The 17,937-nt window shown below is 40.2% G+C and overlaps 1 protein-coding gene across 1 annotated transcript in view; it reads left to right on the forward strand.

Annotated features, from left to right (window-relative positions):
- Nucleotides 1-17,894, forward strand: part of sntb2 (syntrophin, beta 2) — a 33,544-nt gene extending 15,650 nt beyond the window's left edge. The window contains 7 exon segments of the mRNA XM_038705080.1: nucleotides 3,988-4,107; nucleotides 4,110-4,206; nucleotides 5,426-5,636; nucleotides 8,426-8,568; nucleotides 10,778-10,974; nucleotides 13,168-13,358; nucleotides 13,780-17,894. Of these exon segments, the coding sequence (XP_038561008.1) occupies nucleotides 3,988-4,107; nucleotides 4,110-4,206; nucleotides 5,426-5,636; nucleotides 8,426-8,568; nucleotides 10,778-10,974; nucleotides 13,168-13,358; nucleotides 13,780-13,872 (1,052 nt within the window). The 3' untranslated portion in view covers nucleotides 13,873-17,894.
- Nucleotides 17,895-17,937: the final 43 nt, after the last annotated feature.

A 17,937-nucleotide genomic window follows, 5' to 3' on the forward strand; every position in this document is an offset into this window, starting at 1 on the left:
GTTCTACCCACCTTTTGCTGCCATTTTTTACCTAATCCGGCTACGTGCAGAGGACATTTTACTGCACTGTTGTGCCTCATGGCTCCACTCTGGGTGCTTTACTTTTTCCTCTGTACACTAGATTCTTTCTGTATTATCACTTTCTATGACTTTTCTGCTATGTCAATGACACTGAACTTAAAGTCTTTCTCAGCTTTTTTACCTGGGTTCAGGCATGCCTAACTGTCTCCCTAACATCTCAGTTGTATGTGTGCCCATTGTGTTAAACTTGGTCTCAACAAGAATCTGTTTTCCTGGAACATTTGTAAAATAGTTCATACTTAAAGCCATGTCATCACAACGTTTACATCAGAGCATCATCTAAATTCCACAACGTCAGTCTAAAACTAAAAGCCAAGAAATATGTTATTGTGTAGCAGTGTTGGTTTGGGGAATTAAATAGTTGCAACATTTTGGGCAATTCCAACTTTGACATTTGCTATCATTGATTATTTCTTTATTCTCTATGTACAGCCCATTTTTATATAGTCTGCTCATGAAAGTATTAATATTATTATTATTATTGGCTATGTTATTAGCAGTATAATAACTACTAATAACTGTGGAATTGCTAACAGATGACTTGAATGCTTCTATCCACAGTACAGTGATCCTCAGTGAACTGTTTATCTAGTATTTGAAGATAAAAACATGTACAACCACAGAGAGAGCCCTGGATCTGCATACGGAAAATATCTCAGCTGAGCATCTCTGTGTCAAATCTGATTATTAGGCTGAAAGTAGGGCTTTGCAGTAGAGACATCCTCTTCCATATGACCCTCAGACATAAACATGGACATTCAGGAATGCTCTCACACTCACTCACTTACTCCAAACCACTTACGTTTGCAGAAATGATCCCAGACCTTGATGGTATGGTTGGTGAGGTTAGGAGGGCTGGTGAAATGAGGCTCCATTTCTTGGCTCGTTGCCTCAGCATTACTACCAGCCCCGCCCTTCACTCTTGAGTCATACATAGCATAATGTACACACAAGCATGCAGAGACTCATGCACTATGCAGCTTTCTCTGCAAGTGTGACTCAGTCATAAACTAATTTTAGTCATACACCAGCACATTGCTGTAGACTTCATCTGATATTTCTCTAACTCTCAAGTACACACACACACCTTCACAAACCTAATATCTCAGTCTATATTCAAGAATGACCTCACCTCCTGAGAGTCTTGTCTCAGGTTTCATACAGAGCAGACCGACCGAACGGTCCAACACACACACATACCCAGACACTGAGTTTTTGTGTCTTTCATTTCTCACATTTATTGTGCACTCAAATAGAGACCGCGTGCATTTGAGAAAACACTGAGGAGATAAAATGGGCATATACAAGGCAGTATAAAAGAGTGCAAGCAAGGGCACGTGAATGTATGCCAGTGGGGGCGGGAGGTGTACTAGGCCGCAGGACCAAATTTGGAAAGTGAATCCATCACATCGGAGCAAAAGCCATTCCTTCACAAAGAGTCAACTGTTGTTTTTCAAAGATGATTTCACACAGGGGACCATGATGTCCTTTTAAGACATGCTGGAAGATAGCAACAACTGTTTACGTTCCAATTTCTTGGCCTGGAACATGATGAGTGTCCTTTCCATTTGAATAACTTGTATGAATAATTAGGTATGATAAACTTTATGCTGGACAAACGCAGGACATGAAAATCTATTTTCTGTCCCACATGGATTTACAAGTTGATTGTTTTGAGATTCAAACCACAGCTTTCTCCAACCATGTTTGAAAAGTCTAACTGGGCCCCAAAGTGTATTTAAAAGCAGATTAAATGCTGACATCTTTTCAGAAAACATCCCAGAGTGTTTCCTTATGGCCTGGTTTATGGCTGGCCGCACCATATATCCTGAGTGACTGGGTGTTATTGGGTGGAATCCCACAGATGGTCAAACTATCAACACACTATTTGTAGATATTCAACAGCTGTCTTGCTTTGGCTCAGGCTATGGTTTGCCCTAACAAACTACAGCCAACGGTGTTTATTCTGTTATGATAAGAAGGAGTATGTGTGTATCCTACGTGTTTGTAACAGATTTTACTTAATTTGGCTAGTTAAGAGGTGGATTGTTGTACTTAGGGGAAACTTAAGGAAATGATTTTTCGCCCTTGTTGTTTCTCTCTGTGAAGACATCAGAATCAGCTTTACTGGCCAAGTGTGTGTACACATACAAGGAATTTGCCTTTGGTTTTTGATTACTCTGTGTACTTACATGGAGTTCCAAAAACAATTTACAGAAAGATAGATGCACATAGCATGGAATTGGAAATGGATAGATAATTTGATGGTACAATTTAAAGGTGCAATGTGTAAGACGGACAGAAGTTTTGTTTAAAATCTTACAAAAATTAGTTACCATATCAACAGAATGTGGAAAAAGTAACAATTCCATATATTGTGTTGCAGAGATATAGTATCTACTGAAGTTGGCATGCTAACCAGATAGCCTCAGCCTGTTCTTTTTTCGTAATACCGCTTTGTACCTCAAGAGGCGATAGTCTGAAAGTATAGCTCAGGCCCCCCTTTTCCAACAATCACCAGCTCTGGTTTGGTCCTTAAATTCACAGAGTTAGATGTGAAAATATTCTGGCTCTACACACTGTCGCTGCCTCTCTGATGCCCAACCTCCCTCTCACTCCTCTGCTTCGTAGACTCCAGAGTCAGAGTCATGGTCGGAGCCGCTGTAAATGACCTCAGTACTGTCATCAAACTGGCCTCCGTCAGTCTCAGCTGGTCTGGCCGTGATCAGTGGAGCGCCACTGAACTAGATCGACGGCTCCGGTTCTGGTGCTCTTTCTGGACTCAGTTAGCTAATAGGACAGCTAATTGCAGTTTGCAGCAGTTATGAACTGATATATGATATGCTGCCACTTATTTTTTTGGAGTGTGCATTCGACAGGTGAAGAAGAGTCTCAATTCTTACACATTTTACCTTTTAAGGAGTCATTGGAGCCATAAGTGATTCAGGTATTAGTGCTTATTAGTAACCTGCTCTACTGTCACTCTCACTCTTTTCCAGCTTTGAAAAATTTAAATAAAAAAACTGATTTGGTTGAATATTTGGCAATTTAGAGATGCAACTAAGGATTGTTTTCCTTAGCAAGCAGTCAGCATTTCCCAGAGTTTTAGGTGACATCTTAACATTGATTGTTTTGTTAAAGCAACAGTCCAAACTCAAAAGATAATCACTTAATAAGATATAAACGAAGAAAAGCAACAAATCTCCACATTTGATAATCTGGGTCCAGAGTATGTTTGGCATATTATTATATTAGATATTTTTATATTAATAGATCGAATTACTTGTGTAATTTGAAGGGAGTCACTCAAAGTATTGGACCCACAGAGGGTTATCACTCATCTTTACAGTTTTAGTATCTTCAGCACATTGTTTTGGTTTACAGACCGCACTGCAAAGAAGCTGAAAAAGATGAATAGATAAGCTGCTAAGCTTGAGCGATGTAAAGGTAAAGCCACTCTGTGCTACATGCCCAGCACCAAGCAGCAGACAGACCAAGTTAGCAGCATGCTGGTAAATGGTGTGGAGCATTTAACAGTAACTCTGGCGAGGATCGGGTTTGCAAGGCGATTAATATGTTAATGTTGAATTTTTAACTTTTCTGCTCCCTCCAAGTGGCAAACAACAAAATAATCAGAAGTTATTTATTGCTGCTTTTATTTGGAAGCTGCAACATCAAATGTAATATATATGCCAACATGGAGGGTCTTTACTTTCACTACATGCCAAAAACAAATACACAAATACCCCTGAAATTCTGTTTAATGGAAGGTAAAAAGCCTCAAAAATAGCACTTAAACCGTCGACACTGTAATCGTATAACTACATTAGCCAACCTGAGTGCCACCTAGTATTGGCCTAGTAACGGATGCACACCGCTAATAACCTCTTCTGTCTTCCTCCACAGTGAAGTACATCCGCGAGGTTTCCCCGCTCTTCAAGAAGCCGTCCCTGGTGGCCGACCTGCCGTGGGATGGCGTCCGCCCACAGTCGCCCAGCTACAGCGGCAGCGAGGACTCCGGGTCCCCCAACACAGCAGCTCTCCCTCCTTAAAAGACAGAAAGGTCATAAGCCTGAAGATGTGCTTCATCAGCAGGAACCTCACTATGCCAGATCTGGAGAACAGGTATGAGACTCATCTATGTTTGTGTGTATGTTGGAGAGAAATAGCTGAGTATGTGGGAGTTTAGGTGTGGTTGGGTGTGTGTGTGTTTTACCGCTGGGTGTGTGCGTGTGGTTTTCTCCTGTATTCAGCGTATGTTCATTAGGTTGGAATGTTTTCTCTGTAAGAGATAATGATCATGACAAAATGTTCTTTGTGGATAATAAATAGATCCAAAAGAGAGAACGATCAAGGATTATGAAAAATAGCCAGTGAGATACATGAGTGACAAAATAACACACACTGTGAAAAAAAGAAGATTAACTTTAAATCAAGTCACCACTTCAAACATTGCTGCAACAGGTGGTTCATACTAAATTGCCTAGTAATTGCCCAGTAGCAGTAGCAGTAGCAGTAGCCATTATACTGTGCATCTGTCTGTGCTTCCTTTCCTGGTTAGTTTTAACTTGTTCCTCTTTGTCACTGTAGTTTGTTTATAATTTCCATATGCTGTCACCATTTTACAAACTGTTTGTTAGTATGTTAATAATTTAGCAGAGTTTAGATTGGCACATCTGCAGCTTGAACACAGACTATTGAACTCCTTGGGTTGTCTTTAAAAACCTATGTGAAGTACTGACTGTCAGTACTAGTTCATGACAAATGGCATTTGAAGCAGTTCACACAAAACACTGCAGCCCACAGCGTCTTCTCAGAATCGAAACAGTCTAATAAGAACACAGTGACGTCTGACACATCTCACATACTCCTGGAATCAACTTGCTAGAAGCTAATGCAGCAAGAGCAAGACTTTTCATGGCATAGATTCATCAAAATGTAAACAAATAATAATTATAACATGAAAAAAATATGGCATAGGCTAACTGTGCTTACTGTCTCTATGGAAACATCATACCTAAAGCACGGTATACGTATAAAACAAAAGCAGTGACACTATTCAAGAAAATTAAGTTTTCTGAGGAACTTCTGAAAATAAGATTTGGCATGTTCTGTCCTGTTTTTAGGCCCCTAAATAATCCTTAAACTTGTCATGTTATCATGTAAATTTGAATATGCCGTAATTTTCTTTCATTGGTCAAGGACATAGATAATGTTTCAAAACAATGAAGGCGAAAATATGGCATATTCAAATCAGTCTTAAAAAGTCTCATAGCCTGTTTATATGTCAAATTCTGTATTTAATAGTCCCCTTTAGTTCTTTTATGTCCTTTGTCTCATTCAGGCTGTTGGAGCTCCATTCCCCAGATGGCCAGCACACTGTGGTGCTGCGCTGCAAAGATGGCCCTTCTGCCAACTCCTGGTTCACTGCCATCCACACCAACATTGCTGCCCTGCTGCCACAGACCCTGGCTCACATCAGTGCTTACCTGGGGGCCTCATCCTCTGCCTCCACACACCCCCATCTCAAACACATTGGCTGGTTGGCTGAACAGGTATTTTTGGCTTTGTTTAGTTTTACCAGCTGCGTTCTATCTTATACAGGTGATAAACCTTTTCAGTTTCTTAGGGCTTATTGTTAATCGTTTACTGTAAGATTCTTTACAGCACAACAGAACGGGAGTTCTGTCAAGAAAAGTCAAGAATAACACCAATTGAGAATCTTAAAACATATTAATAATAATAGGCCTACAGAAAATAACTACATAGTTATTCAAAGGAAAGGTGATGTAACAAAGGGAAACATGCCTCTGTCCCTCTGTTGAGCGTTACAGGCATGTAATTCTACCTTTGTTTATATTTTAAAAAATACAGTTACGCTGGTCAATAAAACTACTGAAAATCTATTATTTGTGCTTCTGTCAGTTAAATAAACGTTCACGTAAATTTACAAATCCTAGATATTTGTTTTGTTTGCAATTTGGAAAATATCCCAACATTTCTGAAAATGGGGTTTGTAGAAGATTCCAGTGTATCTATATTTTGTTTTAGTGTTTCATATTTATATTTATAAAGATATTTTTTGTTGATATCCTTGAATTGTGGAACTAAAGTGTTCAGTGTTCACAATTCAGTTTTAAGAAAGTGGAACATTTGGCCAAGATAATCGCATTGTAAAGTTTTTTTCATCAGCACTTGGTGGTAGTATGAGAACTCAGTGCATTTTCAGGTTAGATAAATATAATAAATAATGCTTTTGAAACGAAATGGTATCTGTGATTTTTTTCAGCTCAGTGTGCTATAGTACCTATTTCATTACTCTTATGTCACTGCTCATACCCAGACCTCAAACATATACACTGCCATGTCTGCTCTAATTGCAGCAGCACACAGGAAGTGCTTTCTTGAAATAGCTTTCGTCCTAAATTTAAACACGTGCTTTGAAAGGTGAACCATGGCTAGTCTCAGTTCACACCCAGGAACAAGACTGAATCCCATCTTTCCACTTTGATGAAGTGTTAATTTAAGGTCATGTCGAATGTATGAATGTCTGTTTATCTTGACCGGCTCAAACAGGAAACACCAATGGAGGTTTCTGCTGTGTTGCACTATTTCCTGTAGTGGCCACCTACTCACCGCAGTTGCTCTCGCAAACACTCCAGTCACTCAACTGAGACTCAGACAAACACACACCGCTCTATTTTTACCACGACGCTGTCACAAATTCAGGTCAGACTGTCAGAGTGAGCTACTTAACTCCTCTGCAGCTGTACTCTGTCAAACTACATCACTATACCTGTACTCTGTCAAACTACATACCTGTACTCTGTCAAACTACATCACTATACCTGTACTCTGTCAAACTACATCACTATACCTGTACTCTGTCAAACTACATCACTATACCTGTACTCTGTCAAACTACATCACTATACCTGTACTCTGTCAAACTACATACCTGTACTCTGTCAAACTACATCACTATACCTGTACTCTGTCAAACTACATCACTATACCTGTACTCTGTCAAACTACATCACTATACCTGTACTCTGTCAAACTACATCACTATACCTGTACTCTGTCAAACTACATCACTATACCTGTACTCTGTCAAACTACATACCTGTACTCTGTCAAACTACATCACTATACCTGTACTCTGTCAAACTACATCACTATACCTGTACTCTGTTAAACTACATCACTATACCTGTACTCTGTCAAACTACATCACTATACCTGTACTCTGTTAAACTACATCACTATACCTGTACTCTGTCAAACTACATCACTATACCTGTACTCTGTTAAACTACATCACTATACCTGTACTCTGTTAAACTACATCACTATACCTGTACTCTGTTAAACTACATCACTATACCTGTACTCTGTCAAACTACATCACTATACCTGTACTCTGTTAAACTACATCACTATACCTGTACTCTGTCAAACTACATCACTATACCTGTACTCTGTTAAACTACATCACTATACCTGTACTCTGTTAAACTACATCACTATACCTGTACTCTGTCAAACTACATCACTATACCTGTACTCTGTTAAACTACATCACTATACCTGTACTCTGTCAAACTACATCACTATACCTGTACTCTGTTAAACTACATCACTATACCTGTACTCTGTCAAACTACATCACTATACCTGTACTCTGTTAAACTACATCACTATACCTGTACTCTGTCAAACTACATCACTATACCTGTACTCTGTCAAACTACATCACTATACCTGTACTCTGTCAAACTACATCACTATACCTGTACTTTGTCAAACTACATCACTATACCTGTACTCTGTCAAACTACATCACTATACCTGTACTCTGTCAAACTACATCACTATACCTGTACTCTGTTAAACTACATCACTATACCTGTACTCTGTCAAACTACATCACTATACCTGTACTCTGTCAAACTACATCACTATACCTGTACTCTGTCAAACTACATCACTATACATCACTATACCTGTACTCTGTCAAACTACATCACTATACCTGTACTCTGTCAAACTACATACCTGTACTCTGTCAAACTACATCACTATACCTGTACTCTGTCAAACTACATCACTATACCTGTACTCTGTTAAACTACATCACTATACCTGTACTCTGTCAAACTACATCACTATACCTGTACTCTGTCAAACTACATCACTATACCTGTACTCTGTTAAACTAGAGAAAGAAAAAGGCGCTTTAATGCAAGGTGACTAGTGGTCGGTTGATTTGCTAGAATAACTGTAAATGAAGTTACTATAATAAACAATTGTCCTCACATCTCCTCCTGACTTTCTTCTTAAGGTCCAGCTGGAGGGTGGACGGCAGCAGTACAAGCCAGTGGTCATGGCACTGACAGAGAAGGACATCCTGCTGTTTGAATCAGTGCCGTGGAGCAGAGAGTCCTGGGCCATGCCTCTGCTCACACACCCACTGCTAGCCACAAGGTAAGTTAACAGACCGCAGGGGGATTCAGCCGCACGCTGCCAGAATGTTTCAATCTTGCCTGAATGGTTCGCTTCAAGAAATGGCCACATTATGAAAACAGATCAAAAGTTACTCCTTTACAGACTTTGCTTTTTGCTCACAAGAGTTCCCTGTCATCACAATATGTGAAATGTGTTTATCATTTCTTGCATCATGGTACAGATGTTTTATATTTAGTTAATATACATTTCAATCACTTCCATGGCCACAGGTGTATAAAATCAAACACCTAGGCATGCAGACTGCTTCTACTAACATTTGTGAACGATTTGGTCACTTAATGGAGCTCAGTGAATTCAAGCGTGGTACAGTGATAGGTTGCCAAGTCCATTCATGAAATTTCCTCACTACCAAAATATTCCACGGTCAACTGTTTGTGGTATTATAACAAAGTGGAAGTGATTGGGAACAACAGAAGCTCAAGAACAGTGCGTCGAGAGCTTCATGGAATGGGTTTCCATGGCCGAGCAGCTGCATCCAAGCCTTACGTCACCAAGTGCAATGCAAAGCGTCGGATGCAGCGGTGTAAAGCACGCCGCCACTGGACACTAGAACAGTGGAGACGTGTTCTCTGGAGTGACGAATCACGCTTCTGTCTGGTAGTCTGATGGACGAGTCTGGGTTTGGCGCTTCCAGGAGAACGGTACTTGCCTGACTGCATTGTGCCAAGTGTTAGTTTGATGGAGGGGGGATTATGGTGTGGGGTTATTTTTCAGGGGTCGGGCTTGGCCCCTTAGTTCCAGTGAAAGGAACTGTTAATGCTTCAGCATACCAAGACATTTTGGACAATTTCATGCTCCCAACTTTGGGGAAACAGTTTGGGGATGTCCCCTTCCTGTTCCAACATGACTGCGCATCAGTGCACAAAGGAAGGTCCATAAAGACATGGATGAGCGAGTTTGGTGTGGAGGACTTGACTGCAACCCGATAGAACACCTTTGGTATGAATTAGAGCTGAGACTGCGAGCCAGGCCTTCTCATCCAACATCTGTGCCTGACCTCACAAATGAGCTTCTAGAAGAATTGTCAAAAATTCCCATGAACACACTCCTAAACTTTGTGGACAGCCTTCCAGGAAGAGTCGAAGCTGTTATAGCTGCAAAAGTTGGGCCAACTCCATATTAAACCCTACGGATTAAGAATGGGGTGTCATTAACCTTCATGTGCATGTAAAGGCAGGTGACCCAAAACATTTTGGCAACATAGTGTATGTTCAACAATCTGTAATTTATGGTAAGTCCCTAGAAGCTTACTGTTACTCCCACTGAATGAGTGAAACCTGTTCAGAGAGAAGTTTCACAACACAAATGCCAATAACTACTTCATCCTATTCAGGAAATTACATAGTCAGTGTTGTAGGTCTTACACTTTGGAGACCAGGATCTCTTGCCAACTTGAATTAACAGTTTATTTAAATGTTTTTATTCTTTATTTAAACAGATGATCTCATTGAGATCAGGATGTATTTTTTGTGCCCTGTGCACATATACAGTTTAAGCACAGACAGACCCACAGATAATTCACAGATATACATTATACATTTCCATACACATTCACAGATTAATTAAGAAAAAGTATTTACAGGTAGTTTATTGCAAATACATAGTACAACCTTACAAGTAAATTAAGCACAACCAGTGTGAACAAGAGGTACAACTAATCTTAAAACATCCTTTGACTTGATTTTGTAAGTACTGTATTTAAATGTAACCAGAGAGCAGGGGTACCTGGGTAGTTTTTGCAGTAGAGCCTTATAAAATAAACAACATACAATGCCACTCCCTTCTGTTTGTTAAGGAGGACCATCCCACCTTTTCTTATAGGATGCAATGGTGAGTTTCACCTGTGATGAAGCGTAGTGTACTGTGATACACGGAGTCAAGAGGCTTTAAGGTGGAGGGACAAGCATGCATATATACCGCTCAGTATCGCTGTAATCAAGCGCAGCCAGAATTGTAGATTGTACAATGGTCTTCTGACTAGCAGAAAGTTCCTCAAATCGTAATATCTGTCAAAATAATTGCAATGTGATTTTTACCTTATCGTGCAGCCCCAGGGAGCTTAAGAGGAGCAACGCAATTTCAACTGGGAGTCTTCAGTGCAGATTATCAATGTGAGTTGCCTTTTAAAATGTTAAATGGATCTGTATTTATTTATCTCTCCCTCCAGACTGGTTCATTCTGGCAACGCCCGGGGTTCTCCAGCTCAGGGTTCGGACCTGGTGTTCGCCACACGGACGGGCACAGGGCGGGGCATCGAGTCCCACGTCTTCCGAGTGGAGACCCATTGGGATCTGTCTTCGTGGACGCGAGCCCTTGTGCAGGGGGCACACGCTGCCGCCGAGCTCATCAAAGAAGTCTCCATTGGTGAGTGTGGGTGTGCAATATGTCATTTGTCTGGAGTAAGAGTTTGAAGTCGGCACCAAAATTCCCTGTGGAGACTGGTCTTCTTAAAATGCATCTAGACAAACATGTATGTTCAGAAATGTTTGCATGGCTGTTCTTTTATACCTTTATGTACAACGTTTTCTAACAGGTGTTGAAACCTGCCTCCTACTGTACAAGTACCTCACAATTGTATCAGAGTATTTTGATTTTATACTAGTTTATGCTTCTACTCCACTACATTTTAGAAAAATACATAGTACGTTTTACTCCACTGCATTTATCTGACAGCAATAGTTACAATAGTAAAACAGACTTTGTAGTCTCTAAGACAAAGGATTATTACAGTTTGATAAAACTGAATCTGTTTTTTAAGACAGACATAAACACTTGCTATGGATTGGCATTTGTTGAAGAGGGATCTCCAATCACACAAATCCCCCCTGTTTAAATGTTGTGAACTTATTAAGGGGATGTGTAATCATTGATCAAGGCTCCCAGTGTGGTATGAGCTGAGTGTGGCTATGAGATTTTAAAGTCAGTGAATCAGTAAATTAAAACGATGCTAATTTCTTCCCGTGGAGTCTACGATTTTTGTTTAATAAATCTGTGAGTGAGCATAATGACGACAGCTGATTCTGAGAACAGTGACGGCCGAGCGTTGCTCTTTGTGATGAACCCACAGAGCATTATCACCATCTCTGCAGTTCGCCTTAGCTCTACTGAGGTTTTTAGCATCTTTCAGTTCACAGTTTTGGTTTTCTGGCTCACAACATTGCCATTTTGGTTCAGTCTCACCACTCTTATAAGCATCATTTCCTGCAGCAGCGGGCAGCTGTTTTCAGTGAAAAAGCTCCCACTGTTCAATACCTGCCCAGCACCAAACAGCAGACAGACAAATAGTGGAGTGTGTAGCAGCTGAAGAGCCAGATATTTCCCTCAGGAGTTGGTGGAGGTCATAACAGAGCTAAAAGGAGAGTCAATATTGGAAACAAATGAATGCTGATCTTGCTTTGTACCTGCTGAATGTGTAAATAGGGAACTGTCTGCTGGTTCGGGCTGTCAACTTAGAAAGTGATGTCGTGTTTACAGCCTTTTCCCCCTGCCTCCAAGTTGCAAAAAAATCCATAATTGCAAGTTTAAGTAAAGAATCTTAATACTTCCTGCACCACTAATGACATCTAACCTGTAATTTTAACAGGATCAGACGTGAGCCAAAATGCTATGGGGAATTCATGCACTGATGTTTAAAAAGATATCTATTGTTGAGTTAAATCTGATAATCCTTCTTGATATAGATTTAAGATAATCTCAGGTGTTGTTGATGTTTATTTTTGTCCACAGGAAACACTATATAAAGTACAACACCGCAGACTAACAACCTCCACCGTGTATGGATGTATGTGCTTGTTTTATACACTGTGTATGCGGCTTGTGTCAGTATATACAGGTTAGCAGCGGCGTAGTAGAGTGAGTAAGCACACCTTTAACCAGAGGATGTGGGTTGACCTTTGTGCATGAAATCATTATGCTAACAAGTGAATGTCAAGTGGAAGTTAGTTAGAAAGCAGATTTGTTTACAAACTAAACACTATATAACGCTAAGATAGGCCTTTAAATGCCAATAGATGGCTGTGACAGGAAGCTCCTGACAGCAACTGGCTGCTGCAGCCCAGAAAGAGCAGCTCTGTGTCGGAAAAGCAGAAGTGGGAGTCAGCAGAGGGGAATGTTTTCACTCTGTGCAGAACAATAGTTGGCTGTCGGAGCAGCATTGGAAAGCTCCCCCCCCTTCCCTGTCCTGCTGCTGCACAAACGCACAGTTGTGCAGGAACGTTCAAGCCAGTCCAGTTACAGTAATATACATGAAAATGCTTTCGTATCAAATGACCTCACTGTTAAAACAGCACCAGGCAAGACTTTTATATAAAAGATAACATTTGTCTTGGAACATCCCACTCCAGATGCTCTAGGTTAACTTTGTCGGTGTAAGTTATTAAATAGGAGACAGAAAGTGTCACTGTTGGGGCTTGTGTTAATAAAGTTTGTCTTTTACCAACGTGTATACAAGCAGTACATTACTCGGACTTGCACTCACCCACTGGGACATTGCTCACCCTCCACTCACCCATACACCTGCTATTCTTCAGCTCTTTTGTCTGTCGTTCCCTCTTCCAGGTTGCACGTTGAACAGACAGGATGTTCGTCTGACCCTGCACTATGAGAAGGGCTTCACTGTGACGAGGGAGCCAGTAGATCCAGCCGGGGGCGCCGTGCTCTACAGATACCCCTATGAGAAACTCAAAATGTCTGCCGACGATGGAATACGCAACCTTTATCTTGACTTTGGGGGCCCAGAAGGAGAAATGGTAAGTTAAGACAACGCAGGGGAAAGACTGGTAAAACTGTAATTTGTCAAAGGCTGTCACATCACTTTTCACCATTTTATACCCCTTCCAGGGAGCCATTGGATTAGTTTGGTATGTGACACAAAGTCATTCTCTTTAAGCCTGAGGCGATGTCCTCAAATTGGAACCAGGAAATGTTTTTTTTAGCTTGATGAGTAGCTTAAATTATTAATTGAATATATAATTTTATTTATCAATCAGCTCATAGTTTTGGAGGAGGTATGTCTCAGTTATTACATGATTTCCTAAGCTTGATTGCAGCTTATGTCATTTAAGTTTTACCCTTATTTATATCCTTGTGTTTTTTTCCCGTCACATCTTCCTTGCTGTTTGTTTCCTTTACCCTTTCCTACCTCACTCCCTCTCTCCGTCCATCCTCCAGGTATTTGACCTCCACTCAGGTCCAAAGCCGGTGGTGTTTGTCCTCCACTCTTTCCTGTCAGCCAAGCTCACTCGTATGGGCCTGCTGACGTGAAACAACCAACAACAGCAGCGTGGACGAGAGGGCGGGCCCAGGTACGCCGAGGAGTGGGAAGACCCTCCCAAAAGGCTGATACCTTAGGGTTGATTTTTATTTTTACATTATCATTTGATTTTTGTTTTTTCAGTTTCTCCATTCACAACCGAAGTTAGGCCTGGGGCGGCGCTGCAAGGAAGATTTAACCCATGAGTTGTATTGTTGATTGTCTCAGAAATGTGCCTTGTCTTCCAACTTCTCCTCGGCCTCTTGCAATCATTTCTATTGCAAAGTCAGGTAAAAAACGTGGCACTTTGCTTGAAGTCATGAAGTGTTAGGAGGCAGTTACAAAATGCAAAAAATAGCTATTAACAATCTCATAACATTCCATGTGATAATGTATTTAATTCCATTATGATGAAAGAACAAACTAAAAACGCAAGCTAAGATGCTGTGATGTGCTTGTGAGATTCCATTACCAGTGCACTTCAAGCAAAGGGTTACTGAAAGGAAGGATTTTTTTAGACAATTGGTAAATGTTCTCTCTTTTAACTCTATGCCTATCATTCCATGACAGCCTTCCAGTGTATCTTTTTAACGTATTTGTTTGTCTTTGTTTCGATGTGAGTGAGAGAAGCTGTTTTAGAGTCAGAATGCAGTTAATAGAGCAGAGATTGCGTGAATGAAGAAAGCTCTCTGTGTTGGTGTGTGTGTGTGTGTGTGTGTGTGTCTCTATACTGCACGCTTCTGTTGGCTTGATAGTGTGCCTGCTGTCTCACCTTTTAGCACGTTATCCCAAACTACTGTTGTAATCAGGATTGCCAACTGTGCCTTTTTACTTGTAGTCAAAGACACTCTTTGTAATGTTTCCTTTTTTATTTCACACAATAAGAGAATTTTAAGCTTTCCACATGCGCAAGCAATAGTATTACTCTTATAGTGTAAATCATGTTACTTTGTTTTTATGTTGTTTGTTTTTAACGTCAGTGTATATGATAGCATGACTTCCTGACATTGAACTCTGCATCAGATGATGATATATGACATGGCCGTGTGTCACCTCCCCTTCTTGACCTACACTACCACATTGTCTCCATCTCAAAATCATCGCATTCCACTTTGCTTGAGATTACTCATCTCTTGTTACCATTCCTACAGCATCACTTCTCTGGCTAAAGACTAGGTAACAATGTATTTTAATAATCTGAACTGTGGCGGTCAAAGGCATCTCACCTGCTGTGAACCCCTGCAGTAGAGAAGTTACTGAACACATCCGATTTTTAGCTTATTACAGTCTTTTTCTCACATTTTAGTGTCAGAAAGATTATGAAAGTTTGAGAAAATAATATTTACTCAAGGTCCACTTACTAGCTTTCTTTTGAAGCTTTCAGACGCATCTCATGCTCAGTTGTCATAGAGGTAACTCAGCTGTGATCACGTTAAGCATGGAACTTAACTCACATGATAATAGGTGTTTGTATTTTGGGAGAGTTGGTCACCCCTTCTCTGTTTGAAGTTGGTTTCTGCTGGTCTCCTTTCTCCGGCCGTCCACTGACTCCCGGTCGATGACCTATAACCCATTTCCAGTTGATGCTGTGAATGAGTTTTGTCAAGACCCGGGGAAAAAAGAAAATTTTATTTTACTCCGTTTTCCTGTGATAACGGGATAATTATCTTGTGATCTCGAGATAACGACTGTTGTTTTCTCGTGATAAAAAGAAAATTTTCTCGTGATAAAGAGATAACAAAACAGTAGTTTAACACGGGGGTTGGCAGGAATGTTTCTTAATGGTAATTTCAAGGTGGTTTTAGTGTCACTGATTAGCCTTTTCATATTCCTCTTCATCAAAGTTGTTATAAAGATGACTGATTCACAAGCTCACAATTAATCACGTGCTGGAGTGTGCGCATCGAAAATTGTTGTAAAGAAACGCACCTGCCGACCCCTAATATGAGCTACGGTTCGTTATCTCGAGATCACGAGAAAATTATCCCGTTATCACGAGCAAACAACATTCGTTATCTCAAGATCATGAAATAATTATCTCGTTATCACGGGAAAACGGAGTAAAGTAAAAATATGAATCGATGGCGGCTTAGGGCTTCCGCACTAATGAGCCGACTGGGGATTGAAAATGTTATCTGCTGAGTAAGACTCATTTATTGAGAGATTTTCTCCTACTTACGGTGAAGTGTAGGAGTAACCTTTAAGTTCAGCTCTCATGTGATCACATGTTTGATCACATATATGTACAGAGCAGACACAGCCAATCAGAGACAAGAATTCATCTTACATCTGGCGTACTGTTCCGTTTTTTTACAAACATTCCTAACTCTGTGATACAGTATGTTGTTCTGTTAGAACTTAATTTTAATCTTAAAAGCCCATTTTATTTGTGTCAACACATTCATATCTCCAGTTGCAAATAACATGTGAAATATACAACAACACAATATATTTAGAATATATTAAAAGGGATGAGATAAGAGGGAATTGGCTGTAATCGAACAAAAGAAAAATAAACTTCAGTAAAGAAATGTTGTTGCATGGTACATGAGGTACATCAGAAAAAAACAAAAATAAATATTCAATCAAATGCTAATAGCAGGATAAAGAACTATTCTGAATGCGACATGTTAACATATTATTCATCATGAAACATGTCTAAAGGTGTTGCTCTGTTTCTGTGCTGCAACCGTCGAATCCACTCTTAACCAACTTTAGAGACATCTGCAGTCTGTTTCCGGTATCCATTCAGTCCTCACTGTTCTAACAATGTAGTGTGAGTGAGGTCACATGATGACAACTGAGATGCAGTTGCAAGCTCTGTGCAAAAGCTAGTGAAAAGTCCGAGAGTTAAGGTTATTCGTCAAACAAGCTCAAGAATGAACTTTCAAGTGCTTAAGAAACCTTTTTGGAACTAAAATCCCATTGCAGACCTTATGGTTGCTGTCAATCAGTAACATCCAAACAACCAATTGTTTATTTATTTATTTCACACAGGCCAGTACCCCTAAATTTGGTAAATTTTTGGCACTAAAATCGAGGCGAGTTGAAGTTCGCTAAACCAATTACAGTCTTCCCTTCGGTTCGTCTGCTCAGTCCAGTGCCTGTATTGAGACTTGACTCTTTAATGAGTTCAACGTGACTGTAATTGACACATTTTCATAACCTTTATTTGGTCCATGGTACATGTTGCTAAAGTGACCCTTCAGTAGAGTCTCTGTGTTCTTTTGGGTCTCAAACAATGCAGCATTGTGTCCACTGACCATGCAACATAGGAACACAAGGTAACCCTTCTGTCCTCAGACAGGGAGCGCAGTCAGAATGGCCTCTTTTCTGTTTTAAATTCTGTCGTCTTTGTGATGATTTGGCTTTTTTATAAACCTGAAAATGTGTAACCATATATTCCTCTGGCTGTATAGCTCTTTTTCATGTATAGTTAATGAGTGGCTGTGTTAAAGGAGAAGCAGACTTTGCTTCCCTTAAAACATTGTGTATGTGGGAGGTTTGAGTTATATTTGGCCTGACATAAAGGCTGGCTTCTGCAACATTTAAAGCAATAGTAAAGTGTTGCACGCCATCATCCTACTGTTTCACCACACTTTTCATTTTGTGTTCTCTAACCCACTGAACAGATCTGATTGTCTGAAGTTAGTAAACCTTCAACAAGCTGCAGGCCGTCCCTCTTTGAGCTTGATGCACTAACCTATCAAACCCCTGTAAACCTGTGAATGTACACCTCCTCTCTTCTTCCAGATTATTGTTTTTCAAATCCTTTCTCTTTATGTTCTGAAATTGTGGCTATCCTGTCTATGCAAAGCAATGCTTCAAAGAAGGGGTTTTTGAACCAAAGGTAATATCTGTGGCAGCTTGCGTCCAACACAATCACTGAACTGTCACAAGAGTATAAAGTGCTGCTGCAACAACCTGTCATATGCAAAGTATTTTAGACTTCCAAGATATGGTAAACAATGTATAATAGCAATGTAGTAATCTCAAATGTAAATACCTACCAATAAAACTGTTACAAATTACATAAATTGATGTGTGGTTTTTGTGAAGATTGTGGCTGTACGAGA

Source organism: Micropterus salmoides, unplaced genomic scaffold (genome assembly GCF_014851395.1).
Source record: "Micropterus salmoides isolate LMB-PRFRI ecotype aquatic unplaced genomic scaffold, ASM1485139v1 Ms_hic_scaffold_8, whole genome shotgun sequence".
NCBI lineage: Eukaryota > Metazoa > Chordata > Actinopteri > Centrarchiformes > Centrarchidae > Micropterus > Micropterus salmoides.